Source organism: Hypanus sabinus, chromosome 29 (genome assembly GCF_030144855.1).
Source record: "Hypanus sabinus isolate sHypSab1 chromosome 29, sHypSab1.hap1, whole genome shotgun sequence".
NCBI lineage: Eukaryota > Metazoa > Chordata > Chondrichthyes > Myliobatiformes > Dasyatidae > Hypanus > Hypanus sabinus.
In genome coordinates, this window is record NC_082734.1 from 2,393,979 (window position 1) to 2,421,567 (window position 27,589).

At 50.9% G+C, this 27,589-nt stretch overlaps 1 protein-coding gene across 1 annotated transcript; it reads right to left on the minus strand.

Moving 5' to 3' along the window:
- Window positions 1-1,856: 1,856 nt before the first annotated feature.
- Window positions 1,857-15,555, minus strand: LOC132382873 (protein MTO1 homolog, mitochondrial-like). The gene is given in 15 exon segments (XM_059953363.1): window positions 1,857-2,023; window positions 2,172-2,329; window positions 2,499-2,616; window positions 3,699-3,836; window positions 3,838-3,875; window positions 4,744-4,948; window positions 5,338-5,468; window positions 6,071-6,261; window positions 6,800-6,912; window positions 7,518-7,630; window positions 9,863-10,039; window positions 10,389-10,506; window positions 11,055-11,254; window positions 11,498-11,743; window positions 15,413-15,555. Coding segments are annotated over 14 exon segments (2,058 nt in total). The 5' UTR covers window positions 11,742-11,743; window positions 15,413-15,555; the 3' UTR covers window positions 1,857-1,909.
- Window positions 15,556-27,589: the final 12,034 nt, after the last annotated feature.

Genomic DNA, 27,589 nt, shown 5'->3' on the forward strand with positions numbered 1-27,589 from the left:
TGGGGAGACCTGGCGGGAGATGGGGTTGGGGAGGGAATTCCGGAGCGTACAGTGATGCGAGGATGTGCGGTTGTTGGAGAAAGGGAGAAGGCCAGCCGGTGCTGAGTGAGATAAGAGGGGTGGAGAGACGGGGAGAGATAAGTGAGAAGGGGAGGAAGAGAGAGACGGGAGAGGAAGCTACGATACCGAGGGAAAGGGAAAGAGATGAGGAGGGGGAGAGTCAGAAACAAAGGGAGGAGACAGGCGGGAAGGGGATATTGACGGGAGGAAGAGAAAGGGGGGAGGAGGAGAGAGGCAGAGAGACGGACGGAGGGTAAGCGGAGGAGGCAGAGGGATGAGAGACGGGAAGGGGAGGAGACGGGCGGATAAAGGTATAGTAACGAGGTGGGTGGGAGTGATGGGTATAAAGGTATAAAGACAGGAAAGGTTGAGAGAGGGACACCGGGGTTTAGAGACAGGGAGAAGAGAGAGACGGGCAGAGGGAGATGAAAGGGGATGGACAGACACCAGAGGGAGGAGGCAAACGGGAGGGCGAGAAGGGAAGCAGGCTTTGGGAGACAGGAAGGCGGGAGAGTTGAGGGACTGAGGAAAGTGACGGATGGGAGACAGATAGGGGCGAGAGAAGGGAAGGGGGAGAGAGGAGGGCTGTGGAGAGAGACGGGGGGGGGAAGGTGAGAGATAGGGAGGGGTGGTGTCGGGAACATTTACTGTAACAGTTCCTCCCGGTACTGGCTCCGGAAATGTTCGGACAGTCGGAGACTGGTATCCATATTTATGCGTCCGAAGGGTCGATTCGGTGTCTCCCCCTCCTCCACCGGAACACCAGCCCCGAATCGAAAGATGCAACCTGCTCCGTCGCCTCGGCAACCGGAAGCCCAATCAGCGCTCCCCCCCCCCCCCAACATCTCCCTCACCATCATTCCCTCCCTCATCACCAATCCCTTTACTCGCACACACCTCTCAGTCCCTCACACACTGGCAGCAAATTACCCCACCGCCTACACGAGAGCAAACAGTTCACGGAAAAGCCACTGGGACATGGAGAGTATAGATCTCTCACACAACCACGAGTACAGGCATCTCTCTCACACACTCTCTCATACACACACAGTACAGTTCTCTCTCTCACACACACACACAGACTCTCTCTCTCTCTCTCTCTCACACACACACAGACTCTCTCTCTCACACACACACACAGACTCTCTCTCTCTCACACACACACACACAGACTCTCTCTCTCTCTCTCTCTCACACACACACACAGTACAGATCTCTCTCTCTCTCACACACACACAGACTCTCTCTCTCTCTCTCTCACACACACACACACAGTACAGATCTCTCTCTCTCTCACACACACACAGACTCTCTCTCTCTCTCTCTCTCACACACACACACACTCTACAGGTCTCTCTCTCACGCACACACAGTACAGATCTCTCTCTCACACACACACACACACTCACTCACTCTACAGGTCTCTCTCTCTCTCTCTCTCTCACACACACACACACACACACACACACACACACACACTCACTCACTCACACACTCACTCTACAGGTCTCTCTCTCTCTCTCTCACACACACACACACCAGGTCTCTGTCTGTCTCTCACACACACACACACACACACACACAAACACACACACACACACACACACACACACACACACACACACACACACACACACACACACACTCACTCACTCACTCACTCACTCTACAGGTCTCTCTCTCTCTCTATAGAAACACAGGACAGAGTGAAGATGACGATCAGGCCCAGTTTGCCACTCAGTCGCCCTGCCCTGCAAAATAGCGCATCTGATCCCCGAGCAGACTAAAATCACAGAGGAAGTAGTATTGGTTTTTATTTAGTGGTACATCAATGGTCACCGTTTATACGTCAAAAGGAAGGAGCATCTTCTCTGGGTGTGGCCTTCGAAGCCAATTTTACAAAGCGAAGCAGATTAAGGAGAGCTGCAGGAGTCATCCCCGGCAGTCGCGATGCAGCAGCGATCTATTGGAGAGAAAGACAGTCAATAATGGAGCACGGGGGAGGATCACTGAGGGGCAGTGTGAGGGAGCTGGATTCACGTCAGTGGGGACAGTCAGATACTGGGAGACAGTTGTCACTGAGGGACAGGTCCCAAGAATAAATTACCCACCGTCTGGGGCCGGGTGAACTCGAGAAGCTCCCGCACCTCCTGGGACAAAGACACCTTCACGCTGCGGTAGTCGAGATCCTCAGGAAGCCTCATCCCCTCGTCTCTCCTCACCTCCTCCACCTCCTGTTGCTGCAGCAGCAGCAGGTCCTGATAGACAGCTGCAGGGAGGAAGAGGGAGTGAGTGAGGGAGGGAGGTAGGATGGAGTGGAGGGTGAGGGTAGGAGCAAAGGGGGGAGGTGAGGAGGGAAGGGGTAGAGTGATGGGGAGGCAGAGTGGGGCAGATTGAGAGGGAAAGGAAGAGAGATTTGTGTCTCACAGTTTACTCACCCTCAATCTTGAGTCTGTCAGCGAGTTGCCCCTCGGTAGGGAGGGAACCAAGTGAGTGTGGGAGGGCGTCCACCAGGGTCCTCACATCCACCCCTGGCTGGCGTAGCATTTCCAAGCACTAAGGGAGGGGCAGTGAGAGGTCAGATGGCAGGTCCAGGGTCAGACAACTCCCTCACCCTACCTCTCCTCACACACCCCATCCTCTTCCTACTCACTCTCCCACCTTGACTTCCCTCTCCCTCTCCTTCAACCTCCCTTTCCTACCACAAATGCTCTTCTCCCCATCTACTACCTGCCCCCTCACATAAAATCACACCCCACTCCTCTCCAATCCCATCCCGTCATCACCCTGTCTCCATTCTCCTCACCAACACCATCCTCCAATTTCCCCCACCTCCCCCACCCCATACAGTCTCTTCCTGCCCTCTCCACACTTTGCTTCTCCCTCACTACATCCTTACCTTCTTCCTCTGCCTACACCCTCTCTCCACCTCCCCCTGCACCTCGCTAACTCTCGGTTCCCCTTCCTTCACCTCCCTCCCCACCTCATTTGTTTTCTACATCCCATGCTCTCAACTCTTTCCTAACTCCCATCTGCACACCTCACCCCTCCCAACCCATCTTCTCTACCCTTCCCCTCATCCCAGCTACACATCCTCCCCAAATGGGCCCCACCCCCCCCCCGAAGCTGTGCAGGGACGTGGATGCACAGTAACCGAAATGCTTATGCGCACATACCCTTTAATGCCGCAAAGCTGAATTTTGTTATATGCTGTTAATATAATAGTCAAATACCCTGTAATTAATGTGTTAATTAATCTAAATTTTCTAGATAAACAAACAAAATTGAAGTGTTTTGAGCTGCCACGTATTTCCGTTGTCAGTGTTTCAAGTTACAACACTGTTGGAAATTGCGACAATAAACACAGAATGGAAGTCGGTGGCTCATTGGTAATGAACGCCATCGCCATCCCGGTCAAACATTTTACTTTTGCCATTGCGCCTGCCAGTTGTTTTGTCTGCCTAACATCGTCTACCTGAGTTGTGAGCTGTGGTTTGTGTTGGTTTGATATGCATGTTACAAAAGAAAATTGTTAAGTGCCGAGCGGTTTTCAGGGTGTGCATAAAGATCTGGCTCAGAGCAATGGTTGGTCTGTTCAGTGGCGAAAATAATTATAGGAAACGTTGCCTGCGTCCCACTGACCTGGGCCGGTCACTGCGCTCTGGGCTGACCTTTGTGTCCGGCAGGAGGCGTAGCCATTGGGTGCCTGAGTAACAGACGGACTTGAGGGTGGCCAATCCATGCTCGAGGGCCTGACTGACACGCTGGGCCTCCTGCTTGCCGCTTCCAGGACACGCAGCCTGCCTCGGCGTAACCTGGGGCAACAGAATCGGTCAGAGGAGGCAGAGCCAGTGACTGTGCTGGAGGGGCACGCAGACCACACAGAGTCAGACAGGGACGCGGCCAGTAAGGGAGGGACATGCAGACCTGCTGTGCGAACCTCGGATGGAGTGGAGTCAGAGGCGGAGTGGGAGGAAAGGGGGATCAGAGACAAGATATAAAGAGGGGCAGTCGGGAGGGGTGGGGTATACAGATGGCAGAATCGGGGGGTGGGGTATACAGGTGGCAGAGTCGAGGGTGGGTATACCGGTGGCAGAGTCGGGGGGTGGGGTATACAGAGGGGCAGAGTGAGGGGTGGGGTATATGGGGGGCAGGTCGAGAGGGGTGGGGTATACAGATGGCAGAATCGGGGGGTGGGGTATACAGGTGGCAGAGTCGAGGGTGGGGTATACCGGTGGCAGAATCGGGGGGTGGGGTATACAGTTGGCAGAGCCGGGAGGGGTGACACACAGACCGCTGTGTGTGCATTGGAAGGTTTAGAGTCGAAGGGGTTGTCCAAAGATGGTTTGGAGCCAGTGACAGAGGGAATGAATCGGGGAACCTCAGAGAATGGATAATGACAAGGAAAGGATCCCCCACACACCACAGACCCTTCACTAACCCTCCCACGCCCCATTCCACATCCTGCTACCTCTCTCCCCCTCCAACACCCTCCACTCTTCCCTTCCCCCTCCCCATGCCCTCATCACTATTTCCTCTCCCTTTCTCCCATCTTCGACCATCCCTATTCATTTTCATCCTCTTACCCCCTCCCCACCATCTACTCACACCGTCTATCCCTCCATCCTCCCCCCACTCCCACTCCCTCCGTCATCCCTCGCCCTTCCCTCGGTCCGTCCCTACCCCTGGCGGTCAGCCTCTGGTCCGCGTTGTCTGGCCTCAGCCCCAGCCGGAACTCCACCCGCCCACTGAACATGCGGTAGGGTTCGGTGGTGCCCAGTGAGGTCAGGTCGTCGATCAGCACCCCGACATACCCCTCGGTGCGTCCCACTACGAACGGGCTAGACCCCCGCCCACGGAGGGCGGCGTTAATGCCTGCGATCAGCCCCTGGAGTTTGGGGAAATGGGGGGGGGGACAGAAAGTGGGAAGGAATGGGGGAGAGGGGAAGGCAGGAGCAGATGAAGGGAGGGGTAGAGAGGAGGTGGGGAAAAGTGAGAGATGGAGAGAGCTGTGAACTGGTGCATCGGTAAATTCTGCATCCACGTTCCCACCGCTAACGCCAGCATCTCCCGCCTCACCGCCAGGTTCCCCAGTGATTGGCTCTCCGCTCACACCCACGTGTTGTAGAATCCAATCCCACCGCCTGTGAGGGAGTTGGGGAAGGGAGGGAGTGTCCGCCAAGCGTAACTGTTCAGTCTGAGTGGTAAGGGCTGAGGGACAAGAACCCGCCCATAGAGGGGACACCGGGGGGGCGGTGGAGGGGGTTGTTAGATTACCTGAGCAGCTGCCTCCTCGTAGCCAGTGGTCCCATTAATCTGTCCCGCCAGGAAGAGACCCTGTACCATCCGGGTCTCCAACCAGGGGGTCAACTGTCGGGGGTCCACATAGTCATACTGTACCCCGTACCCTGGGGGGATGACAGAGAAGGGGGGAAGAGTGGGGAGTGTGTGGGGGGAAGAGGAAAGGGTGTGGATGGGGTAGAGGCGGAGGAGGTGGAGGGAGAGGAGAGAATGGGGTTTGAAAGGGGTCGCAAGGGGGGTGTGGAGAAGGGTGGGTTGGAGGGGGATTGTAGAGAGGGCAGGGAAAGGGAGAAGAAGGGGAAAGTAAAATGAACTGATGAGCTCTACCCCACCTCCTCTCCCCTCCATCCTCTCTACTGGCACCTCCTTCTCTCTTCCCCTCACCCCTACCTCCCAATTCCTTCACTGTCCTCTTCCCCTCTCCCCTCCCTTCCCACTCTCCCTCAAACTTCTTCTTTCTTTCCCTTCCACCCTCTCTACCAACATCTCCACAACCTTCATCATCCCCATCCTCGTCCTTCCCCCTCCGTCTCTCCTCACTTCTCCTCCTTTGCTTTCTCTCCCTGCTTGCTCTACTATTCTCCCACTTCCTTCCTCCCGCCCGCCTCCCCGTCTTTCCTGTCCCTCCCCTCTTCTTCCCTTCTGACCCTCTGCTTCATCCCCTCTTGAACCTGCCCCTCTGTCCGTCTGCCCCGCAGGCCTCACTCACCAGGCTGCAGGATTTTGGCCGTCTGCAGGCCGGGGATGGAGCTGACCAGCTGCTGCTGCAGTTCGGGGGGGAGGGTGGTGGAAAGACCCTGGGGGTACAGGACGTCCGAGCACAGGCCTTCAGGCTCCAGCCACACCTGGTGGGAGCGGCCGGAGAAGCGGAGAACCTTGGCCTCCAGGGAGGGACAGTACCTGGGGTGGGGGTGAGTAGAGAGTAAGGAACGGAGAGAGGGTTAGGGAGGGGGCAACAGAGGAAGAGGGCTGAGGGGATGGGGGAATACAGGAAGGAAGAGTAGGGGGTAAAGGACTGGGAAGTCGAAGGGTGATGCGGAATAGCTTATTTCACAAACACACAGAGTCAGTCACACAGAGACTGACACACACAGAAACACACTGTCACTCACACAGGTACACAGACTGACACACATATACACTGTCACAGACAAAAACACTCTCATGCAGTCACTCACACACACAGACCGACACAAACACAAACACACACAGAGTCAGGGTCACACACACACACAGACCCACACAGTCACAAACACACACAGAGCGACACACACTCAAACACACTGTCACTCACAAACACACACAGAGTGGGTGTGGAAAGTGTGTTGGGGGGTGAAATGCCACATTGGGGGACGGGGAGAGAGAGGCCGAGTGGTGAAGACAAGAGGGTGTGTGGCGGAGAGGCGCTGGGGGTGGGGGTTGGATCTGCTCTGATTACCGGGGTCCACGGGTGGTCTCCTGGACGTGAGGGTTCAGGTGAAGATTCTCTCTGACGAGGCGCTCGGCCTCAGGACCTGTGTGGGTGAGGTAACAGGGTAGCTGCTCATCTGGCTGGAGAACGGTGGGGAGAGAGAGAGAGTTATTGAGTACAACTCTCTGACCGTCCCTCTTCAATCCCCCCACCCAATCCCCCACTCTCTCTCACCCCCACCCACTCTGCCTCTCCCCTCCTCATTCCCATCTCCCACCTTCACACCTGCTCACCCTCTCTCTCCTCACCCACACACTCCACCTCACTCCTCATCCCACCCACTCCCCTCTCTCCATCACCCGACCACCCACTCCACCTCTCTCCTCATCCCACCCACTCCCCTCTCTCCATCACCCGACCACCCACTCCACCTCTCTCCTCATCCCACCCGCTCCCCTCTCTCCATCACCCGACCACCCACTCCACCTCTCTCCCTCGTCATCCCCCCACCTAACCCCCTCTCCCTTATCAACCCCCTCCTTCCTTGACCCACTCCAATCTCTCCTCATCCCCTCCACCCTCTCTCCCTCCTCATCTCCCCTTCCTGTTCCCCCTCCCTCTTCGCCATTACTACACTCCACCCATCGCGCCTTCTCCCCATCCTGTCAGCCCCCTCCCTCCTCGCATCCAACCCTATCCCTCCCTCATATCCCATCCTTGCCTTCCCCCACCCTCCCCCCATCACCTGAATGGCAACGCTGGTGCTGAGAAAGCTGAAGGGGATGGGTCGGCTGTCCCCCCTGTGAGTCTCCAACACGCCGAGATTGACTGAGTCCCGCTGTATCCGAGGGGGCGTCCCTGTCGGGTGTAAACATCCCGTCAGTCTACTCAGGCACGGTGGGGTGGAGGAAGAAATGACAGAGTGGGAAACAGAGAAAGAGGAGGAGGGGAGGAGGGGTGGGGAAGGATGGGGGAGGGGGAGGGGTAGGGGAAGGATGGGGGAGGGGAGGGTGAGGGGAAGGATGGGGGAGGGGAGGGTGAGGGGAAGGATGGGGGAGGGGGAGGGGTAGGGGAAGGATGGGGGAGGGGAGGGTGAGGGGAAGGATGGGGGGTAGGGGTAAGGGGAAGGATGGGGGTAGGGGTAAGGGGAAGGATGGGGGAGGGGAGGGGTAAGGGGATGGGGAGGGGGAGGGGACGGATGGGGAGGGGGAGGGGTAAGGGGAAGGATGGGGAGGGGGAGGGGTAAGGGGAAGGATGGGGGTAGGGGTAAGGGGAAGGATGGGGAGGGGGAGGGGTGAGGGGAAGGATGGGGGAGGGGGAGGGGTAGGGGAAGGATGGGGGAGGGGAGGGTGAGGGGAAGGATGGGGGAGGGGGAGGGGTAGGGGAAGGATGGGGGAGGGGAGGGTGAGGGGAAGGATGGGGGGTAGGGGTAAGGGGAAGGATGGGGGTAGGGGTAAGGGGAAGGATGGGGGAGGGGAGGGGTAAGGGGATGGGGAGGGGGAGGGGACGGATGGGGAGGGGGAGGGGTAAGGGGAAGGATGGGGGTAGGGGTAAGGGGAAGGATGGGGAGGGGGAGGGGTGAGGGGAAGGATGGGGGAGGGGTGAGGGGAAGGATGGGGAGGGGGAGGGGTAAGGGGAAGGATGGGGAGGGGTAAGGGGAAGGATGGGGAGGGGGAGGGGTAAGGGGAAGGATGGGGAAGGGGAGGGTTAAGGGGAAGGATGGGGGAGGGGGAGGGGTAAGGGGAAGGATGGGGAGGGGGAGGGGTAAGGGGAAGGATGGGGGAGGGGGAGGGTTAAGGGGAAGGATGTGGGAGGGGAGGGGTAAGGGGAAGGATGGGGAGGGGGAGGGGAAGGATGGGGAGGGGAGGGGTAAGGGGAAGGATGGGGAGGGGGAGGGTTAAGGGGAAGGATGGGGGAGGGGGAGGGGTAAGGGGAAGGATGGGGAGGGGGAGGGGGAGGGGAAGGATGGGGAGGGGTAAGGGGAAGGATGGGGGAGGGGGAGGGTTAAGGTGAAGGATGGGGGAGGGGAGGGGAAGGGTCGGTGGAAGGTGGGGAACTCACACTGTAAAAACGCCGAGTTGCACAGAATGTGGAAGGTCGCGGCATGGCAGGTACAGGTGAAATCAAGGCAGCAGGCCCAGGCCTCAGAGCAAGGAATGAGATGATGTGCGGCTCTTTTAAGAGCTGAGCCAAATTGAAAAGGTCAGGGTGCTGGGGCCAGAGGCAAAGGATGGGCTGGTGTCAGCTCGCTGCTGTACGAGGTTTACCCGTCTTTGCGCTGCACTGACAACGAACGGGCTCCCGCACCGGCTACAGCAAAGAACCGGCTTTGTGGCCGTGGATTCACTTTCGGGAGCTTTAGTTCTGAGTGTTGGATGAGCTCTGCAGGGTCTCTTTGTTTTGTGGCTGCATGTAAGATGAGGAATGTCAGGGCTGTATATTGTATAGATATTTTGAAAATAAACGTGCTTTGGGCAAGCACATAAATAAAGGGAGAACAAGCACAGATAAACACACACACACACACACTCTCACACACACACACACACAGATAAACACACACACACACAGATAAACACACACACACACACACACACACAGATAAACACACACACACACAGATAAACACACACACACACACACACACAGATAAACACACACACACACACACACAAACACACACACACAGATAAACACACACACACACACACTCTCACACACACACACACAGATAAACACACACACAGATAAACACACACACACACAGATAAACACACACACACACACACACACAAACACACACACACAGATAAACACACACACACACACACACAGATAAACACACACACACAGATAAACACACACACACACACACACAGATAAACACACACACACAGATAAACACACTCACACACACACAGATAAACACACACACACACACACACACACAAACAGACACACACACACACACACACACACACACACACACACACACAAACAGACACACACACACACACACACACAAACAGACACACACACACACACACACAAACACACACACACGGTCAGACGCTGCACTGGACTCCCTACCCGTCTTCAGCCGGCCCAGACGGAAGCCGAGCTGTTTCAGCGTCTGAGCCAAACCAATCGACGGCCTGTCTCCCAGACGGCCAGCCGGGCGCCGCTCCAGACCCACGAAGATCTCCGCCCGCAAGAAGGTGCCAGTGGCCAGGGCAACGCATGGAGACGGGATGTCAGTGCCATCCGCTGTGGGAGAGAGCAGAGAGACTGAGGAAGGAAGGAGGGAAACAGGGGAAGAAAGGGAGGATGGTGTAGGGAGGTGAGGATGGAGGGAGGAGAAGGAGGTGATGATGGAGTGGAAGGGAAGTGAGAATGGAGGGGTAGGAAAAGGAACTTTTGACTCCTACTCCCTCACCACCTCAGTGCCTCTTTCCAACATCCCTTCCTCTTCCCCCTCCTCATGCCTCCTCACAACACCCCAACCTTGCTTCTTCTCTCCTCCTTTCCCTACATTCCTTCCCTCCACCCTCCGGCTAAACACTCACGACCTTTCTACACCAACCCCCTGCTCACTCCCCCATCTCTCCAAACTCACCGAGCCGAACTCCCCGCACTCGGCACTTCCCTGGTCTCGTAACATCAGGTTCCGAGACCAGTAGATCCTCGACGGAGCCCTCTTTTATCTGCAGGCCCGGAATCCTGGCCAATTCCTCCTGAGAATGATGGAGAGAAAATAGAGAGAATTTCACTCTGTGTCTGACCCAGGAGTGTGTGAGGGGACGGTGTGGAGGGAGATTCACTCTGTGTCTGACCCAGGAGTGTGTCATTGAACGGTGGGGAGGGAGATTCACTCTGTGTCTGACCCCGGGAGTGTGTGATGGGACAGTGTGGAGGGAGTTTCACTCTGTGTCTGACCCCGGGAGTGTGTGATGGGACGGTGTGGAGGGAGTTTCACTCTGTGTCTGACCCCAGGAGTGTGTGATGGGACGGTGTGGAGGGAGTTTCACTCTGTCTGACCCCGGGAGTGTGTGATGGGATGGTGTGGAGGGAGTTTCACTCTGTGTCTGACCCCGGGAGTGTGTGATGGGACGGTGTGGAGGGAGATTCACTCTGTGTCTGACCCCGGGAGTGTGTGATGGGATGGTGTGGAGGGAGATTCACTCTGTGTCTGACCCCGGGAGTGTGTGATCAGACGGTCGGGAGGGAGATTCACTGTGTGACCCCGGGAGTGTGTGATCGGATGACGATGGGGGATTCCCACCTGAATGTGCCTCTTGTAGAGGTCTCGGTCCACCTGAGCTCGCAGCCCCCACACGGCCGGACCCTTGCGGCGGTTCAGGACGTGGAAGTGGATCCCGGCTCGGTCGCAGACCCTTGCGCAGAGGCCGTCCAGCGCGTCCACCTCGCGCATGAGGTGCCCCTTCCCTACCCCGCCGAATGATGGGTTACAGGACAGCTCACCTGGTGGGGGGAGGGTCAGTTATCCAGAGCTGCCTCACTCTTCCCTCCTCTACTCCCCACCCTCCCTCCTTCACACCTCCCCAAATCCTCCTTCCTCTGTTCTATGTCTGTCACTCCTCCCTAATTTCTCTCTTCCCTCCACTCTCCGCACATGAATCCGAAACTGGAGCCAAGAGACGTTTCTCCCCACCTACTCCCACCTCTCCCCCCCCAAGCCTCAGCATCTCCAGCCCCCTCCTGTACCGATCTTCGCTGCTTTCTGGGTGATTAGCAGGGTCCTAGCGCCTGCCCGGGCGGCTGCTGCCGCTGCCTCTACACCAGCGTGTCCTCCCCCCACCACGACCACTTTGTAGCCACTCTGTTCCTCTTCCGTCATCTGCCTGCCCACTGCACCGGTGGTGACGATGCTCCCGGAAATCCCCCGCGTCCCAGACACCCGGCAGGGCCGGAGGCACGGGAGCGCCCACCGCACTCGTCCTGGGGTCATGCCTGCAAGACAAGACGGAAGGGGCAGGCAGTTAGACACTTGGAACGCTGCTCCCCACCCAGCCCCCACGGCGATAATACTCCCGCGAGGTGAGCAGCGCCAACATCAAGAACATGAGGAACGTCACAGACTTCAGAATCTGAACGAAATTGGATGTGGAGTTGGTTCATTATTGTCACCGGGGGAAGTGGGGGCGGGACGATATAAGCTTGTCTTGTGCTTTGTTCATACAGAGATCAATCCATTACAACAATGTAATTGGGTAGAACACAGGGAAACTATAACATATGGTATTGTCTGTAAATCCTTAGCCCTTCGTTCAGTGTAGGTAGGGTGTTTAAGGTGGTGGAATGCTTCTAAAGCGGTATGTGAGATTTCAGGGTACGTATAGTCTCCCCAGTGACTATATCTGCAAGAAGTGCAGCCAACTTCACCTGATGGACGAAGTCAGGGAAATGGAGGTGGAAGGGGATGCATTCAGGATCATCCCAGAGGCTGAAAACATCAGCGATGAGCCTTTTACTGAGGTGGTCACACCCAGAGTACGGGCTTCACAAGGTGGATGGCCAGCAGGACTCAGCAGTCCGTGTCAGTTTCCCCTGTGGCCATTCCCTCAGCAACAAGGGGGTGGGCGGTGGGGGTGATGACCTATCACAGCACAGCAGCAGGAGCCAGGCCTCAGATCCTGAGGCTCGGCACGGAAGGGTAAAGTCTGGCAAAGCAACAGCGATAGAGACTCGATGGTTAGGGAGCGGACAGGAAGATATGTTACCTCCCAGGTGAGGTGCGAGGGTCCATCATGTCTCAGATTGGTTGCAGAATATTCTCAGTTGAGAGAATGAGCAGCCGGGCGTCATGGTGCAAAAGGTCCTGTGCAAAGAGTGTAGGGAATCAGGGAAGAGGCCCTAAGGTTGTAATATCTGGATGACTCCCAGTGCCAGGTGCTGGTCAGGGCAGGATTGGGCTGATAGTACAGATGCATGAACAGCTGAGGAACTGGTGTAGGGGCAGCATTTCAGATTCTTGGGTTACTAGAACCTCTTCAGGGGCAGGGGTGAACTGTGCAAGAGCAATAGGTTGTTCCTAAACTTGAGGGGAACCAATAACCTGGCCAAGAAGTTCACTAGTACTGATTGGGACTGCTTATACTAGTTTGGCAGGGAGAGGGAACCAGAGCACTAGGTCAAAAAGTGGAGGGATGTCAGTGAATACAGGCAGGAGAAAAGTGTGAGATACAATGAGACAACTGGTTTGAAGACAGTGTATTTTAATGCTAGGAAATTTATAGGTAAAGGTGATGAATTTGGAGCACGGATCAGTACATTGAACTATGATGTTGTGGCTATTACAGAGACTTGGTTGAGAGAGGGAAAGGAATGGGTGCTTAATGTCCCAGGGTTTTGATGCTTTAGAGAGGCGGGGAGTGCACTGCTGATCAGGGACAATATCACAGCTACACTCAAAGGGGACAGAATGAGAGACTCACCCTCTGAGTTTACACGGGTAGAGCTCTAAAACAGGAAGGGTGGAATCACTGTGATGGGATGTACTACAGACCACCGATAGCCACTGGGACATTGAAGAACAGATAAGCAGACAGATGAAGGAAAGGTGTAAAAGCTGTGGAGTTGTGTCATGGGAGACTTCAACCTCCCAAAAATAAACTGGGACCTTCATACTGCAAGATGTTTAGAAGGGGAAGATCTTGTTAGGTGCATCTAGGAGGGTTTCTGAAATCAAAATGTCGATAATCCAACAAGAGGAGGAGCTGTAGTGGATCTGGTAGCCAGGTTGCCAACCTTTAACTGCGAACAGTGACCTTAAGTTTTGAAAGAGCCATAGATGAGCGAAAGTGGGAGAGTATTAAATTGGAGCAGGGCAAATTACAAGAGCATTGGGCAGGAACTAGGGAGAGTCAACTGGGAAGACCCATTTTTGGGCAAGGCCATATCTGACGATTTAAAGACCAACTGGACCCTGAACCACACCTATGTCTGACCCCGGGAGTGTGAGATAGGATGGTGAGGAGGGAGCTTCACTCTGTGTCTGACCCCGGGAGTGTGTGATGGGACAATGAGGATGCAGCTTCACTCTGTGTCTGACCCCGGGAGTGTGTGATGGGACGGTGTGGAGGGAGCTTCACTCTGTGTCTGACCCCGGGAGTGTGTGATGGGACGGTGTGGAGGGAGCTTCACTCTGTGTCTGACCCCGGGAGTGTGTGATGGGACGGTGTGGAGGGAGATTCACTCTGTGTCTGATCTCCAGGAGTGTGTGATGGGACGGTGTGGAGGGAGCTTCACTCTGTGTCTGACCCCGGGAGTGTGTGATGGGACGGTGTGGAGGGAGCTTCACTCTGTGTCTGACCCCGGGAGTGTGTGATGGGACGGTGTGGAGGGAGCTTCACTCTGTGTCTGACCCCGGGAGTGTGTGATGGGACGGTGAGGAGGGAGTTTCACTCTGTGTCTGACCCCGGGAGTGTGTGATGGGGCGGTGTGGAGGGAGCTTCACTCTGTGTCTGACCCGGGGAGTGTGTGATGGGACGGTCAGGAGGGAGCTTCACTCTGTGTCTGACCCCGGGAGTGTGTGATGGGACAATGAGGATGCAGCTTCACTCTGTGTCTGACCCCGGGAGTGTGTGATGGGACGGTGTGGAGGGAGCTTCACTCTGTGTCTGACCCCAGGAGTGTGTGATGGGACATGCGGAGGGAGCTTCACTCTGTGTCTGATCCCGGGAGTGTGTGAGGGGACATGCGGAGGGAGCTTCATGGTAAGACTAGTGAACGATACTCGTCCAACAAAATGCTCTGTGTAATGATCTGATCTGTATGAACAGTATGCAAGACCATCTTTTCACTGTATGTGGACACACGTGAGACCAATGAACCAATCCACCAAACAGCTGGGAATCTCAGGAGAGTCTTGAGGAGCTGGGTAACTGTGTTTGGATCGTTTTCATCCAGAGGGAGGTCCGACTTGGAACCAGCTGCCCGAGGAAATGGTTGAGGCAGGTACATTAATGATGTTTAAAAGACACGTGGATGGGTACATGGACAGGAAAGGTTTAAAGGGATATGGGCGGAACGCAGGGAAAGAGACTGGGTTAGAAGGGAATACGGGTCACCTGGAACCAGTTGGGCCGAAGGGCCTGTCCGTGCTGTGTGACTTTGTGATGTTGGCCCCACCATGTTGATCTCCTGTTCATATACCCCACATCCCCCCCGCAATTCCGCCTAATTGCCCCACCAAGATTAATGAGGCCATTTGCCCCGAGAATACAATTACCTGCTAAGTTACCCACTGTGCAGTAATTAGCCTGTTACTAACCCAGAGGACCGGGGGGGGGGGGCATATCGACGTCCAACAGCCCTCTCTGAGGTCGGGGAGGCTGGGAAAGAAAAACCTAGCAGGCGGAGGGGTTCACAGAGACAGCAAGGGGTGACGGGGAGAGACGGGAGGGAGAGGGTGACGGAGGGAGGTGCAGGGGGAGATGTTGACGGAGCCGGAGTAAGTTGTCGGGGAGTTTGCATTAGGGACAAGGGTCAAATGGAGAGAGATGGGTGAAAGAGGGAGTTGACCGGGAGGATGTTTAAGCACCAATTTCTACTCCAAACGCGTCTTTGCAGAAAATGAACCTTTGCAAAATCCACCCCGCCGCAAATATTAAAACCAACCTCGGCTGTGCCTGGTCTGGCCCCAGCAGAGCCGGTCTCGGACCCCGGACGGGCTCAGCGCACAAAGCGATGGCTGTGGACGGGACGGCCTCGCCACAGAGGCACTGAGCTGGCGGCCTCCCCCCGCACCGCCGCCTGCAGCCCGACGGCAGGATAACAGCCGGACTCAGCCGCTGTGCATGGGAGATCCTGGATTCAGGGGAGTGAGATTGGGGGTGTTACATTAGAACAAAAGATCTCCGGGAGTAGATTACATACAGGGATCTAATATAGGGGTCACTGGGTTTATGTCTGCAATAACAGATCCCCAGGCGTAAATTACAAACTGGGATCTAATCCAAGGATTCGGAGCTTTATACGGTATATAAAACAACTGATCATCGAGAATGGGTTACAGGCAGGGATCTAATCCAGAGGCTCGGAATGTCTATATCGGAGTAATTATGGGTCTCCTGGAATGGGGTACAGGCTGGGATCTAATCCAATGGGGTTCAGGGGTTTACATAAAATAGATCAGCAGGAGTGGGTTACAGGCTGGGATATAATTCAAGGGTTCAGGGGTTTATTGATAGAACAAGAGATCCCTGGGAGTCGGTCACAGACTGGGTTCAAATCCAGGGGTAAAAGGAGGGAGGGTAACCAGAGTGTAGGAACAGATGTATGGGAGAAGGAAGAAAAAGACTGTAAAGTTCTTTGTACTGTTGGAGATAAACAGAGAGGAAGAGGTGGAGAATTTTTTTAATGCATTTATTTTAATGCTAGGAGCATTGTAAGAAAGGTGGATGAGCTTAGAGCATGGAAATATGACGTTGTAGCTTTTAGTGAAACATGGTTGCAGGAGGGGTGTGATTGGTAACTAAATATACCTGGATTTCATTGCTTCAGGTGTGATAGAATCGGAGGGACAAGAGGGGGAGGTGTTGCATTGCTTGTCAGGGAAAATATTACTGCGGTGCTCTGGCAGGATAGATTAGAGGGTCGTCTAGGGTGGCTAAATGGGTGGAATTGAGGAATGGGAAAGGTGTAGTAACACTTATAGGGGTGTTTTATAGACCACCTAATGGGGATCGAGAATTGGAGGAGCAAATTTGCAAGGAGATGGCAGATATTTGTAGTAAGCACAGGGTTGTGATTGTGGGAGATTTTAATTTTCCACACATAGACTGGGAAGCCCATACTGTAAAAGGGATGGATGGTTTGGAGTTTGTAAAATGAGTGCAGGATAGTTTTTTGCTGCAATACATAGAGGAACCAACTTGAGAAGGGGCAGTGTTGGATCTTCTGTTAGGGAATGAAATAGGTCAAGTGACGGAGGTATGTGTTGGGGAGCACTTCGGGTCCAGTGATCACAATGCCATTAGTTTCAATATAATTATGGAGAAGGTTAGGACTGGACCCAGGGTTGAGGGTAAAGTTAAAGGCCAACTTTAAGGAGATGCAAAAGGATTTAGAAGGAGTGGATTGGGACAATTTGTTTTATGGGAAGGAATTAATAGAGAAATGGAGGTCATTTAAAGGTGAAATTTTGAGGGTACAGAATCTTTATGTTCCTGTTAGGCTGAAAGGAAAGGTTAAAAGTTTGAGAGAGCCATGGTTTTCAAGCGATATTGGAAACTTGGTTAGGAAAAAGAGAGATACATACAATAGATATAGGCAGCATGGAGTAAGTGAGGTGCTCAAGGAATATAAAGAATGTAAGAAGAATCTTAAGAAAGAAATTAGAAAAGCTAAAAGAAGATACGAGGTTGCTTTGGCAAATAAGGTGAAAATAAATCCGAAGGGTTTCTACAGTTATATTAATATCAATAGGATAGTGAGGGATAAAATTGGTCCCTTAGAGATTGAGAGTGGACAGCTATGTGTGGAGCCGAAAGAGATGGGGGAGATTTTGAACAATTTCTTTTCTTCGGTATTCACTAAGGAGAAGGATATTGAATTGTGTAAGGTGTGGGAAACAAGTAGGGAAGTTGTGGAAACTATGACGATTAAAGATGAGGAAGTACTGGCGCTTTTAAGGAATATAAAAGTGGATAAATCTCTGGGTCCGAACAGGATATTCTCGAGGACCTTAAGGGAGGTTAGTGTAGAAATAGCAGGGACTCTGACAGAAATATTTCAAATGTCATTAGAAACAGGGATGGTGCCGGAGGATTGGCGTATTGCTCATGTGGTTCCACTGTTTTAAAAGGGTTCTAAGAGTAAACGTAGCAATTATAGGCCTGTCAGTTTGATGTCAGTGGTGGGTAAATTAATGGAAAGATTCTTAGAGATGGTATATATAATTATCTGGATAGACAGGGTCTGATTAGGAACAGTCAACATGGATTTGTGCATGGAAGGTCATGTTTGACAAATCTTATTGAACTTTTTGAAGAGGTTACGAGGAAAGTTGACGAGGGTAAAGCAGTGGATTTTGTCTATATGGACTTCAGTAAGGCCTTTGACAAGGTTCTACATGGAAAGTTAGTTAGGAAGGTTCAATTGTTAGGTATTAATATTGAAGTAGTAAAACGGATTCAACAGTGGCTGGATGGGAGATGCCAGAAAGTAGTGGTGGATAACTGTTTGTCAGGTTGCAGGCCGGTGACTAGTGGTGTGCCTCAGGAATCTGTACTGGGTCCAATGTTGTTTGTCATATACATTAATGATCTGGATGATGGGGTGGTAAATTGGATTAGTAAGTATGCAGATAGGTAAGGTAGGCGGCGTTGTGGATAATGAAGTAGGTTTTCAAAGTTTGTAGAGAAATTTAGGCCAGTTAGAAGAGTGGATTGAAAGATGGCAGATGGAGTTTAATGCTGATAAGTGTGAGGTGCTACATTTTGGTAGGAATAATCCAAATAGGACATACATGGTAAATGGTAGGGCATTGAAGAATGCAGTAGAACAGAATGATCTAGGAATAATGGTGCACAGTTCCCGGAAGGTGGAATCTCATGTGGTTAGGGTGGTGAAGAAAGCTTTTGGAACGTTGGCCTTTATAAATCAGAGCATTGAGTATAGGAGTTGGGATGTAATGTTAAAATTGTACAAGGCATTGGTAAGGCCGAATTTGGAGTATTGTGTACAGTTCTGGACACCGAATTATAGGAAAGAAGTCAACAAAATAGAGAGAGTACAGAGGGGATTTACTAGAATGTTACCTGGGTTTCAGCACCTAAGGTACAGGGAAAGACTGAACAAGTTAGGTCTTTATTCTTTGGAGCGTAGAAGGTTGAGGGGGGACTTGATAGAGGTATTTAAATTTATGAGAGTTGACGAGGATAGGCTTTTTCCATTGAGAGTAGGGGAGATTCAAACAAGAGGACATGAGTTGAGAGTTAGGGGGTAAAAGTTTAGGGGTAACACGAGGGGGAACTGCTTTACTCAGAGAGTGGTAGCTGTGTGGAACAAGCTTCCGGTAGAAGTGGTAGAGGCAGGTTTGGTATTGTCATTTAAAGTAAAATTGGATCGGTATAGGGACAGGAAAGGAATGGAGAGTTATGGGCTGAGTGCAGGTCAGTGGGACTAAGTGAGAGTAAGCGTTCAGCACAGACTAGAAGGGCCGAGATGGCCTGTTTCCGTGCTGTAATTGTTATATGGTTATACGGGTTTAGGGGTTATTGAAAGAATAACAGATCCCTGGGAGTGGGTTACAGGCTAGGATCTAATCCAGGAGTTCAAGGGGTTTATTGATAGAATAACAGATCTCACATTTGAATTATATTTTATTAACCTACTTATGGTAATATTTTCATTTATGTGCTGTGTGTGGTATCAGTTTTGTGGGTGCACTGTGATCCGGAGGAACATGGTTGTATATACATAGTCAGATGACAATAAAGTTGAACTTGGTGCCTGAATGTGGGGTAAAACTTGCAGCTGCCCCCAGCACATCTCTAGGTTGTGTTGACTGTTACCACAAAACAATGCCTTTCACTGTATGTTTTGATGTACACATGATAAATAAGTTTGAATATGAGATGAGGTCAAGAGCTACAAGTTTGCAGATATCACTGTAGTGGGTCAAAGTTCAGATAACAACGATCTGCAGTAGAGGAAGGGGATAGAGAGCCTAGTGACAGACAGAACTATTTCCCCAACATCAGCATTCAAACTGCTCATTGACCTCAGAAGGGGGCCAGTGTGCAAACTGCCATCTGCATCAACAATGCTGAGGACGACAGGTTCAGTTATGTAGGAGAGTCCTGGTCCAATCATGTAAACACCACGGCCAAGGAAGTTCACCAGCACTTGCACTTCCTCAGGCAGCTAAAGTTCAAAGTTCACAGTAAATTTATTATCAAAATACATATACATCACCATATGCAACCCCGAGACATTTTTGTAGGCAAACTCAAAAAATCTAACATATAATGACCGTAACAGAATCAACAAGACCATCTAACTTGGATGTTCAACTTGAGTGCACAGATAACAAATTGTGCAAATACAACAGAAATAATAATAATAATAATAATAAATAAGCAATAATATCAAGAGATGGACAGTCCTCGAAAGTGAGACCATTCATTGTGAGGACATTTCAATGATGGGGCAAGTGAAGTTATTCACTTTGGTTCAGAGTCTGATGGTTGAAGGGTGTGAGTCTTGAGACTCCTGTACTTTTTCCCTGGGGGGCAGTGAGAATAGAGCATGAGTGGTGGGGATCTCTGATGGTAGATGCTACTTTCCTGCAACATTGTTTCATACAGATATGCTCAAAGGTGAGGAGGGCTTTACCAGTGATGGACTGGCCATATACACTACTGTTTTTTGTGGACTTTCCATTCAAGGCATTGGTGTTTCCATGCCAGGCTGTAATGCAGCCAGACATATACTCTCCACTAAACATCTATAAAAGATTGTTAACAACTTAGATGTCATGCCGAACCTTCACAAACTCCTAAGGAAGAAGCGCTGCTGTGCTTTCTTCGTAATTGTACTTACATGCTGAGCCTAGGCCAGGTTGCCAAAATAACCACACTGAGGAATTTGAAACTGCTGACCCTTTCCAGCTCTGAAAATTTGATGAGGACTGGCTCATGGACCTCTGGTTTCCTTCTCCTGAAGTCAATAATCAGCTCATCGATCTTACTGATACTGAGTTAAGAGGGACAACTGCGCAAGCGCATGGACGTCAGCGAGTTAGACCAGTGCGAAGAGGTTAAACAGAGACAGTTATACAGAGCGGGCATTTGAGTAGAGGGAGAGAGAGAGAGTAGGAGGGCTTTGGCTCAACAGGGCTTCCGGAATAACGGGTTGAGGCAAGGTAGGCTACCTGTGTAGACTAGAAACAATAAGTATGCCTGTGAGGCCGGTGTTCTGTACTGGGCGTCAGACATGGGACGTCCTGGAGATTCCCAGCTTTCTGAATAGCCACATCTGTGCCAGGTGCTCCTTAGGGACCACATCAGGGAACTGGAGATGCAGCTCAATGGCCTTCATCTGGTCCGGGAATGTGAGGAGGTGATAGACAGGAGCTCCAGGCAAGTAGTCACACCGGGGCCTCAGGAGACAGGTAAGTGGGCAACTGTCAGGAGAGGGAAGGGCAAGAGGCAGATACTAGAGAGTACCCCTGTGGCTGTCCCCCTTAACAATAAGTACTCCTGCTTGAGTACTGTTGTGGGGGGAACAATCTATCTCGGGGAAGCAACAGTGGCCACACCTCTGGCACAGAGTCTAGCCCTGTGACTCAGGGCAGGGAAAGGAAGGGGATGGCAGCAGTGATAGGGGACTCCATAATTAGGGGGGGTCAGACAGCCAATTCTGTGGATGCAGGAAAGAAACACAGATGATTGTTTGCCTCCCAGGTGCCAGGGTCCAGGATGTTCCTGATCACGTCCACGACATCCTGAAGAGGGAAGGTGTTACAGCCAGAGGCCCTGGTACGTATTGGTACCACTGACATAAGTAGGAAAAGGGAGGAGGTCCTGAAAATTGACTACAGGGAGTTAGGAAGGAAGTTGAGAAGCAGGACCTCAAAAGTAGTCATCTTGGGATTACTGTCTGTGCCATGTGACAGTGAGCATAGGAACAGAGTGAGGTGGAGGACAAATGCGTGGCTGAGGGAATGGAGCAGGGGGCAGGGATTCAGATTTCTGGATCATTGGGACCTCTTTTGGGGCAGGTGTGACCTATACAAATCAGATTGCATTTGAATCTGAGGGGGCCCCAAGATCCTGGCGGGGACGTTTGCCAAGGCAATTGGGGAAGAGTTTAAACTAGAATTGCTGGGGGGTGGGAACCAAACTGAAGAGGCAGAGGACCGTTGGCTCACAAATAGAAAAAGCTTGGAGATCTTGTGAGAGGGAGGATAGGCAGGTGATAGAGAAGGGATGTGCTCAGACTGATGGTTTGAGATATCTCTAGTTTAATGCAAGGAGTATTATGAACAAAGTGGATAAGATTAAAGCATAGATCAGTACTTGCAGCTATGATGTTATGGCCATTACAGAGACTTGGATGGTGCAGGGGCAGGAATGGTTACTTTGAGAGCCAGGCTTTAAAATGTTTCAGAAAGGACAGGGAGGGAGGCAAAAGATGTGGGGGTTCGACACTGTTGATCAAAGTTAGTGTCATGGCTACAGAGAAGGAGGAAGTCATGGAGGGATTGTCCACTGAGTCTGTGGGTGGAACTTAGAATCGCCCTACTGGGTGTTTTTATATACCACCTAATAGTAACAGGGACATCAAGGTGCAGATAGAGAGACAGATCCTGGAAAGGTGTAATAATAAGTGTCGTGGTGGTGGTGGGAGATTTTAAGTCCCCAAATATTGATTGGGATCTCCCTAGAGCAAGGAGTTTAGATGGGGGAGTTTGTTAGGTGTGTTCAGGAAGGTTTCCTGACACACATGTAGATAAGCCTACAAGAGGAGAGGCTGTATTTGATCTAGTATTGGGAAATGAACATGGTCAGGTGTCAGGTCTGTCCGTGGGAGAGCATTTTGGAGATAGTGATCACAATTCTATCTCCTTTACCACAGCATTGGAGAGGGATAGGAACAGACAAGTTAGGGAAACGTGCAATTGGAGTAAGGGGAAATAGGAAGCTATCAGGCAGGAATTTGGAAGCATAAATTGGAAACATGTTCTCAGGGAAACGCACAGCAGAAATGTTGCAAATGTTCATGGGATTTGCGTGGCATTCTGTTCCAATGAGACAGGGAAAAGACGATAGGGTATAGGAACCGTGGTGTACAAAGGCTGTTGAAAATCCAATCAAGAAGAAAAGCTTACAAAAGGTTCAAAAATCTAGGTAATGATAGAGATCTAGAAGATTATAAGGCTAGCAGGAAGAAGTTTAAGAATGAAATTAGGAGAGCCAGAAGGGGCCAGGAGAAGGCCTTGGCAAGCAGGATTAAGGAAAACCCTAAGTATGTGAACAGCAAGAAGATAAGACAATAGAGAATAGGACCAATCAAGTGTAACTGGAAACTGTGAATGGAACTGGTGGAGATAACAGATAACTTAATGAATACTTTGCTTTGGTATTCACCATGGAAAAGAATCTTGGTGATCATAGGGATGACTTACAGCAGATTGTAAAGCTTGAGCATCTAGACATTAAGAAAGAGGATGTGCTGGAGTTTTTGGAAAGCATTAAGTTGGTTAAGTCTCCGGGACCGAATGAGATGTACCCCAGGCTCATGGAGGGGAGATTGCTGAGCCTGTCAATGATCTTTGCATTATCAATGGGGACGGGAGAGGTTCCGGAGGATTGGAGGGTTGAACATGTTGTTCTCTTATTCAAGAAAGGGAGCACAGATAGCCCAGGAAATTATAGAGCAGTGAGTCTTACCTCAGTAAGTTAGTTGATGGAAAAGATCCTTAGAGGCAGGATTTATGAACATTTGGAGAGGCATAATATGATTAGTAATAGTCAGCATGGCTTTGCCAAAGGCAGGTCGTGCCTTTATGATCTGACTAAACACATTGATAAGTAGTAGATGTAGTGTATACGGATTTCAGAAAGTCATTTGATAAGGTACCCCATGCAGAGTTTATTGAGAAAGTAAGGAGGCATGGCATCCACAGGGTGTATTTCTGGGCCAATTGAGCAATCCGGCACTTTGCTGTCATCATTGGGAGGTTGAGAATGAAGTGTGCGGCCCAGAAGCTTGGAAACAGGATGCGAGTCCATAATCGACTTCATTGCTTCTCTCCAATTGAGGTGTCGAGCAAGGTTGAAATTGACAGTGTGAAGTGCTGCCAGTCTTTCTCTCCCCCTTGCTGGTTGCTGTCGGAGGAAAGTGCAGGAGTCTCGTGACCCACATTGTTAAGGATTCATCAGCTGTGGGTTCCTTTTGGGGGACTTTGAGGTTCATGTTGCAAGTGTTTCTGAATTCTGGTTACCCTTTTTGCAGATTTTGAGCACTTTGATTGGGGTGATCAGTGCAGACAGGGCACTTTGTTGAAAACTGGCTCTGTGACCTCCATTGGCTAGCTCAGGCTCTGAAAACCTGTGCCAACCAATTAGCGGGAGTACTCAAGGGCATTTTTAACTTCTCACTGCTACGGGTGGAAGTACCTACTTGCTTCAAAAAGGCAACGATTATACCAGTGCCAGTGAAGAATATGGGCTGCCTTAATGACTATTGCCCAGTAGCAATCACATTGAAAGTGATGAAATGCTTTGAGAGGTTGGTTATGACTAGACTGAACTCCTGCCTCAGCAAGGACCTGGAACCATTGCAATTTGCCTATTGCCACAATAGGTCAATGGCAGATGCTATCTCAATGGCTCTTCACACAACCTTAGACCACCTGGACAACATAAACACATAAACACCTATGTCAGGATGCTGTTCATCCCACAATTCTGATTGAGAAGTTGCAGAACCTGGGCCTCTGTACCTCCCTTTACAATTGGATCGTTAACTTCCTAACCAGAAAATTACATCTGTGCTGATTGGTGATATCTCTTCATTGACTATAAACATTAGCGCATCTCAGGGGTGTGTGCTTAGCTCACTGCTCTACTCTCTGTATACCCATAACTATGTGGCTAGGCATAGTTCAAGTGCCATCTATAAATTTGCAGACGATACAACCGTTGTCAGTAGAATCTCAGGTGGTGATGAGAGGGCATACAGGAGTGAGATAAACCAACTAGTGGAATAGTGCTGCAGCAACAATCTGGCACTCAACGTCAGTAAAATGAAAGAGCTGATTGTGAACTTCAGGAAGGGTAAGACGAAGGAACACATACCAATCTTCATAGAGGGACCAGAAGTGGAGAGAGTGAGCAGTTTCAAGTTCCTGGGTGTCAAGATCTCTGAGGATCTAGTCTGGTCCCAACATATCGATGTACTTATAAAGAAAACAAAACAACAGCTATACTTCATTAGGAGGTTGAAGAGATTTGGCTTGTAAAACAAATACACTGAAAAACTTCTATAGTTGAACCATGGAGAGCATTGTGACAGGCTGCATCACTGACTGGTATGGGGGGGGGGGGCTACTGCACACTGAAAGAAGCTGCAGAGGGTTGTAAATCCAGTTGGCTCCATCTTGGGTACTAGCCTACAAAGTACTCAGGGAATCTTCAGGGAGCGGTGTCTCAGAAAGGCAGCGTCTATTATAAAAGACCTCCAGCACCCAGGGCATGTCCTTTTCTCCGTTACCATTAAGTAGGAGGCATGCACTCAGCAGTTGGAACAACATCTTCCCCTCTGCCATCCGATTCCTAAATGGACATTGAACCCTTGGACACTACTTCACTTTTTTTAAAAATATGCAGTATTTCTGGGTTTTGCTGCACATTTTAAAAAATCTATTAAATATATGTATACTGTAATTGATTTACTTTTCTATTTATTATTTGTTTCTCTTCTATATTACGTATTGTATTGAACTGCTGCTGCTAAGTTAAATTTCACGTCACGTCAGTGATAATAAACTTGACTCTAATACTCTTGGTTTCTTTGATATTCTGTGTAATATTCACTTATTTTTGCTCTTTTAAGCAATTTTCTTTTACATTATGGCAACTGCTCTGCACGTGACCATAACACACCACAGAAAGTTGTGGACTCAGCTCAGGGCTTCACAGAAACCAGCCACCCCCCCACCCACCTACAAAGGACTCTCTACACTTTCTGCTGCCTCAATAAAGCAGACAGCATAATGAAAGACACCTCCCACCCGACATTCTCTCATTCTTTCCCTCTACCATCGGACAGAAGATGCAGAAGCCTGAAAGCTCATCCCACTAGGCTTAAGGGCAGCTTCTGTCCCACTGTTACTAGACTATTGCACAGTCACCTAGTACATTCAGATGGACTCCAGCTTGTTCTGGCCCTTGCACCACATTGCCTGCCTGCACTTTCTCCGTAAGTGAAACACTTTACTTTGCATTCTGCTATGGTTTTACCTTGTACCACCTCGATGCTCAGCGTAATGAATTGATCTGCAGGACAAGTTTTTCACTAGATCTCAGTACATGTGGCAATGACAAACTAATTGAAACCTTCTCAACTATACCTTTCCCAATGTGTTTTAAAAATAATTTACATTACTTCCTCATTATCTACCCACAATACCACGTGGGAAAAAATGTCCCTCAGGTCCTCAGCAACTCTCTCCCCACCCACCTTAAACCTGGTTTTATAAATCTCTGAAAGGTCATCCCGTAGCCTCATTCACTCCAGTGAAAACCGTCTCAGCCTGTCTAGTCTCTCCTTAAAACTTGAGCCCTCAAGTCGGGCAAAATCCGTGAGAATCGATTTTGCCCCCTCTCCAGCTTAATCACAGTCCTCCTTTCACTCAGCAACCAGAACTGCACACAATTCTCCAATTGTGGCCTCACCTACGTTTCATACAAATCTAATATGACCTCGAAACTCCTGTACTCATCTGTGCCCTGAATGAAGGCCACGCTGTCTATCTATGACACCACTTACCTGTACCTCCAGGTTCCCTTGTTCTACAGCAAGCCCATGTCATTGCCAGTCCCTGACTGGTCTTCCCGAAATGCAACACCTCCATTTATCCAAATTAAACTCATTTGCCATTCCTTGGCCCACTTACACAGCTGACTGAGACCGCCCTATAAACCCTGATAAACCTCTTCACTGCCAATCACAGCAACTATTTTAGTGTCATATGCAAATTTACTAACCAGGTCTTGTATATTCTCTTAGAATCTGTTGATATAGACGGCAAGTAGAGATAGGGCCACCACTGACCCCTGGGGAACACTATTAGTCATGGGCCTCCAGTCTGAGAAACAATCTCCCGTCACACGGAGCCAGTTGTGTCTAATTAGCCAGCATTCCCTGGATTGAAATCAATCTCAAATTCCATGTTCATTGGAAGGCCAGTGTGCCCTCAGAGCAAAATGCATTCTTCACTGTCCTATCAGCAACACCACTTTCCAGGGACCCTCCAGGTTCCTCTGTTCTACAACAGGCCATGGGGCACTGCCATCCATCACGTAGGTGACATTGATCAGCCAAGGGAAGAGTGGGGAAGATGCAGCGACACAAGGCTGCACACTGGGGTAGAGAATAGATCTGCTGCTTCTGATGTTTCCCCAGTCCTGAAGTGCCTGTTCCCTTTGCCCTGCAAATAGCTTCTTAAACACTTCCATCATATCTACCTCTCCCTCCACCGCTGGTAGCACATCCCAGGCACCCACCACTCAAATCTGAATTTCCGCCTCTCACATTAAACGCATGCCCTCTGGTATTAGGCATTTCAACTCAGTGTCTGCTCTATGTCCTTCATAATCTTATAAACCACTTTCAGGTCACTTCTCAACCTCCACACTGTTTTTGAGAAAACAGCCATTTATCCAACTTTTCCTTGTTGCTCATGCCGTCTAATCCAGACAGCGTTCCGATGAACCTTTCCTGCACCCTCTCCAAAGTCCCCACCCCTTTCGTTATGGTGCAACCAGACCCGAATGATGTTGTCTGACCAGGCTTTTATAAAGTTGCCATTTCCTGACTCTCAAACTCAGTGGTTCATAGCAAGTGCCCCTTATTTATGATCATAAACCATTTGTCCACTTCTAGGGATCTGAGAACTTGGACCCCAAATCCCTCTGTAGGCCATCACTCTTAAAGGTCCTGCCACTAACTGTCCTGTCCCTTTACATTTGACCTCCACGGCCTGACTTGGTGGCTCTTGTACTCCATATCCCAGCTCGGCTGGAGAAGCCATGTGTTTGGGAGGAGATCTTGGAGTGGCCC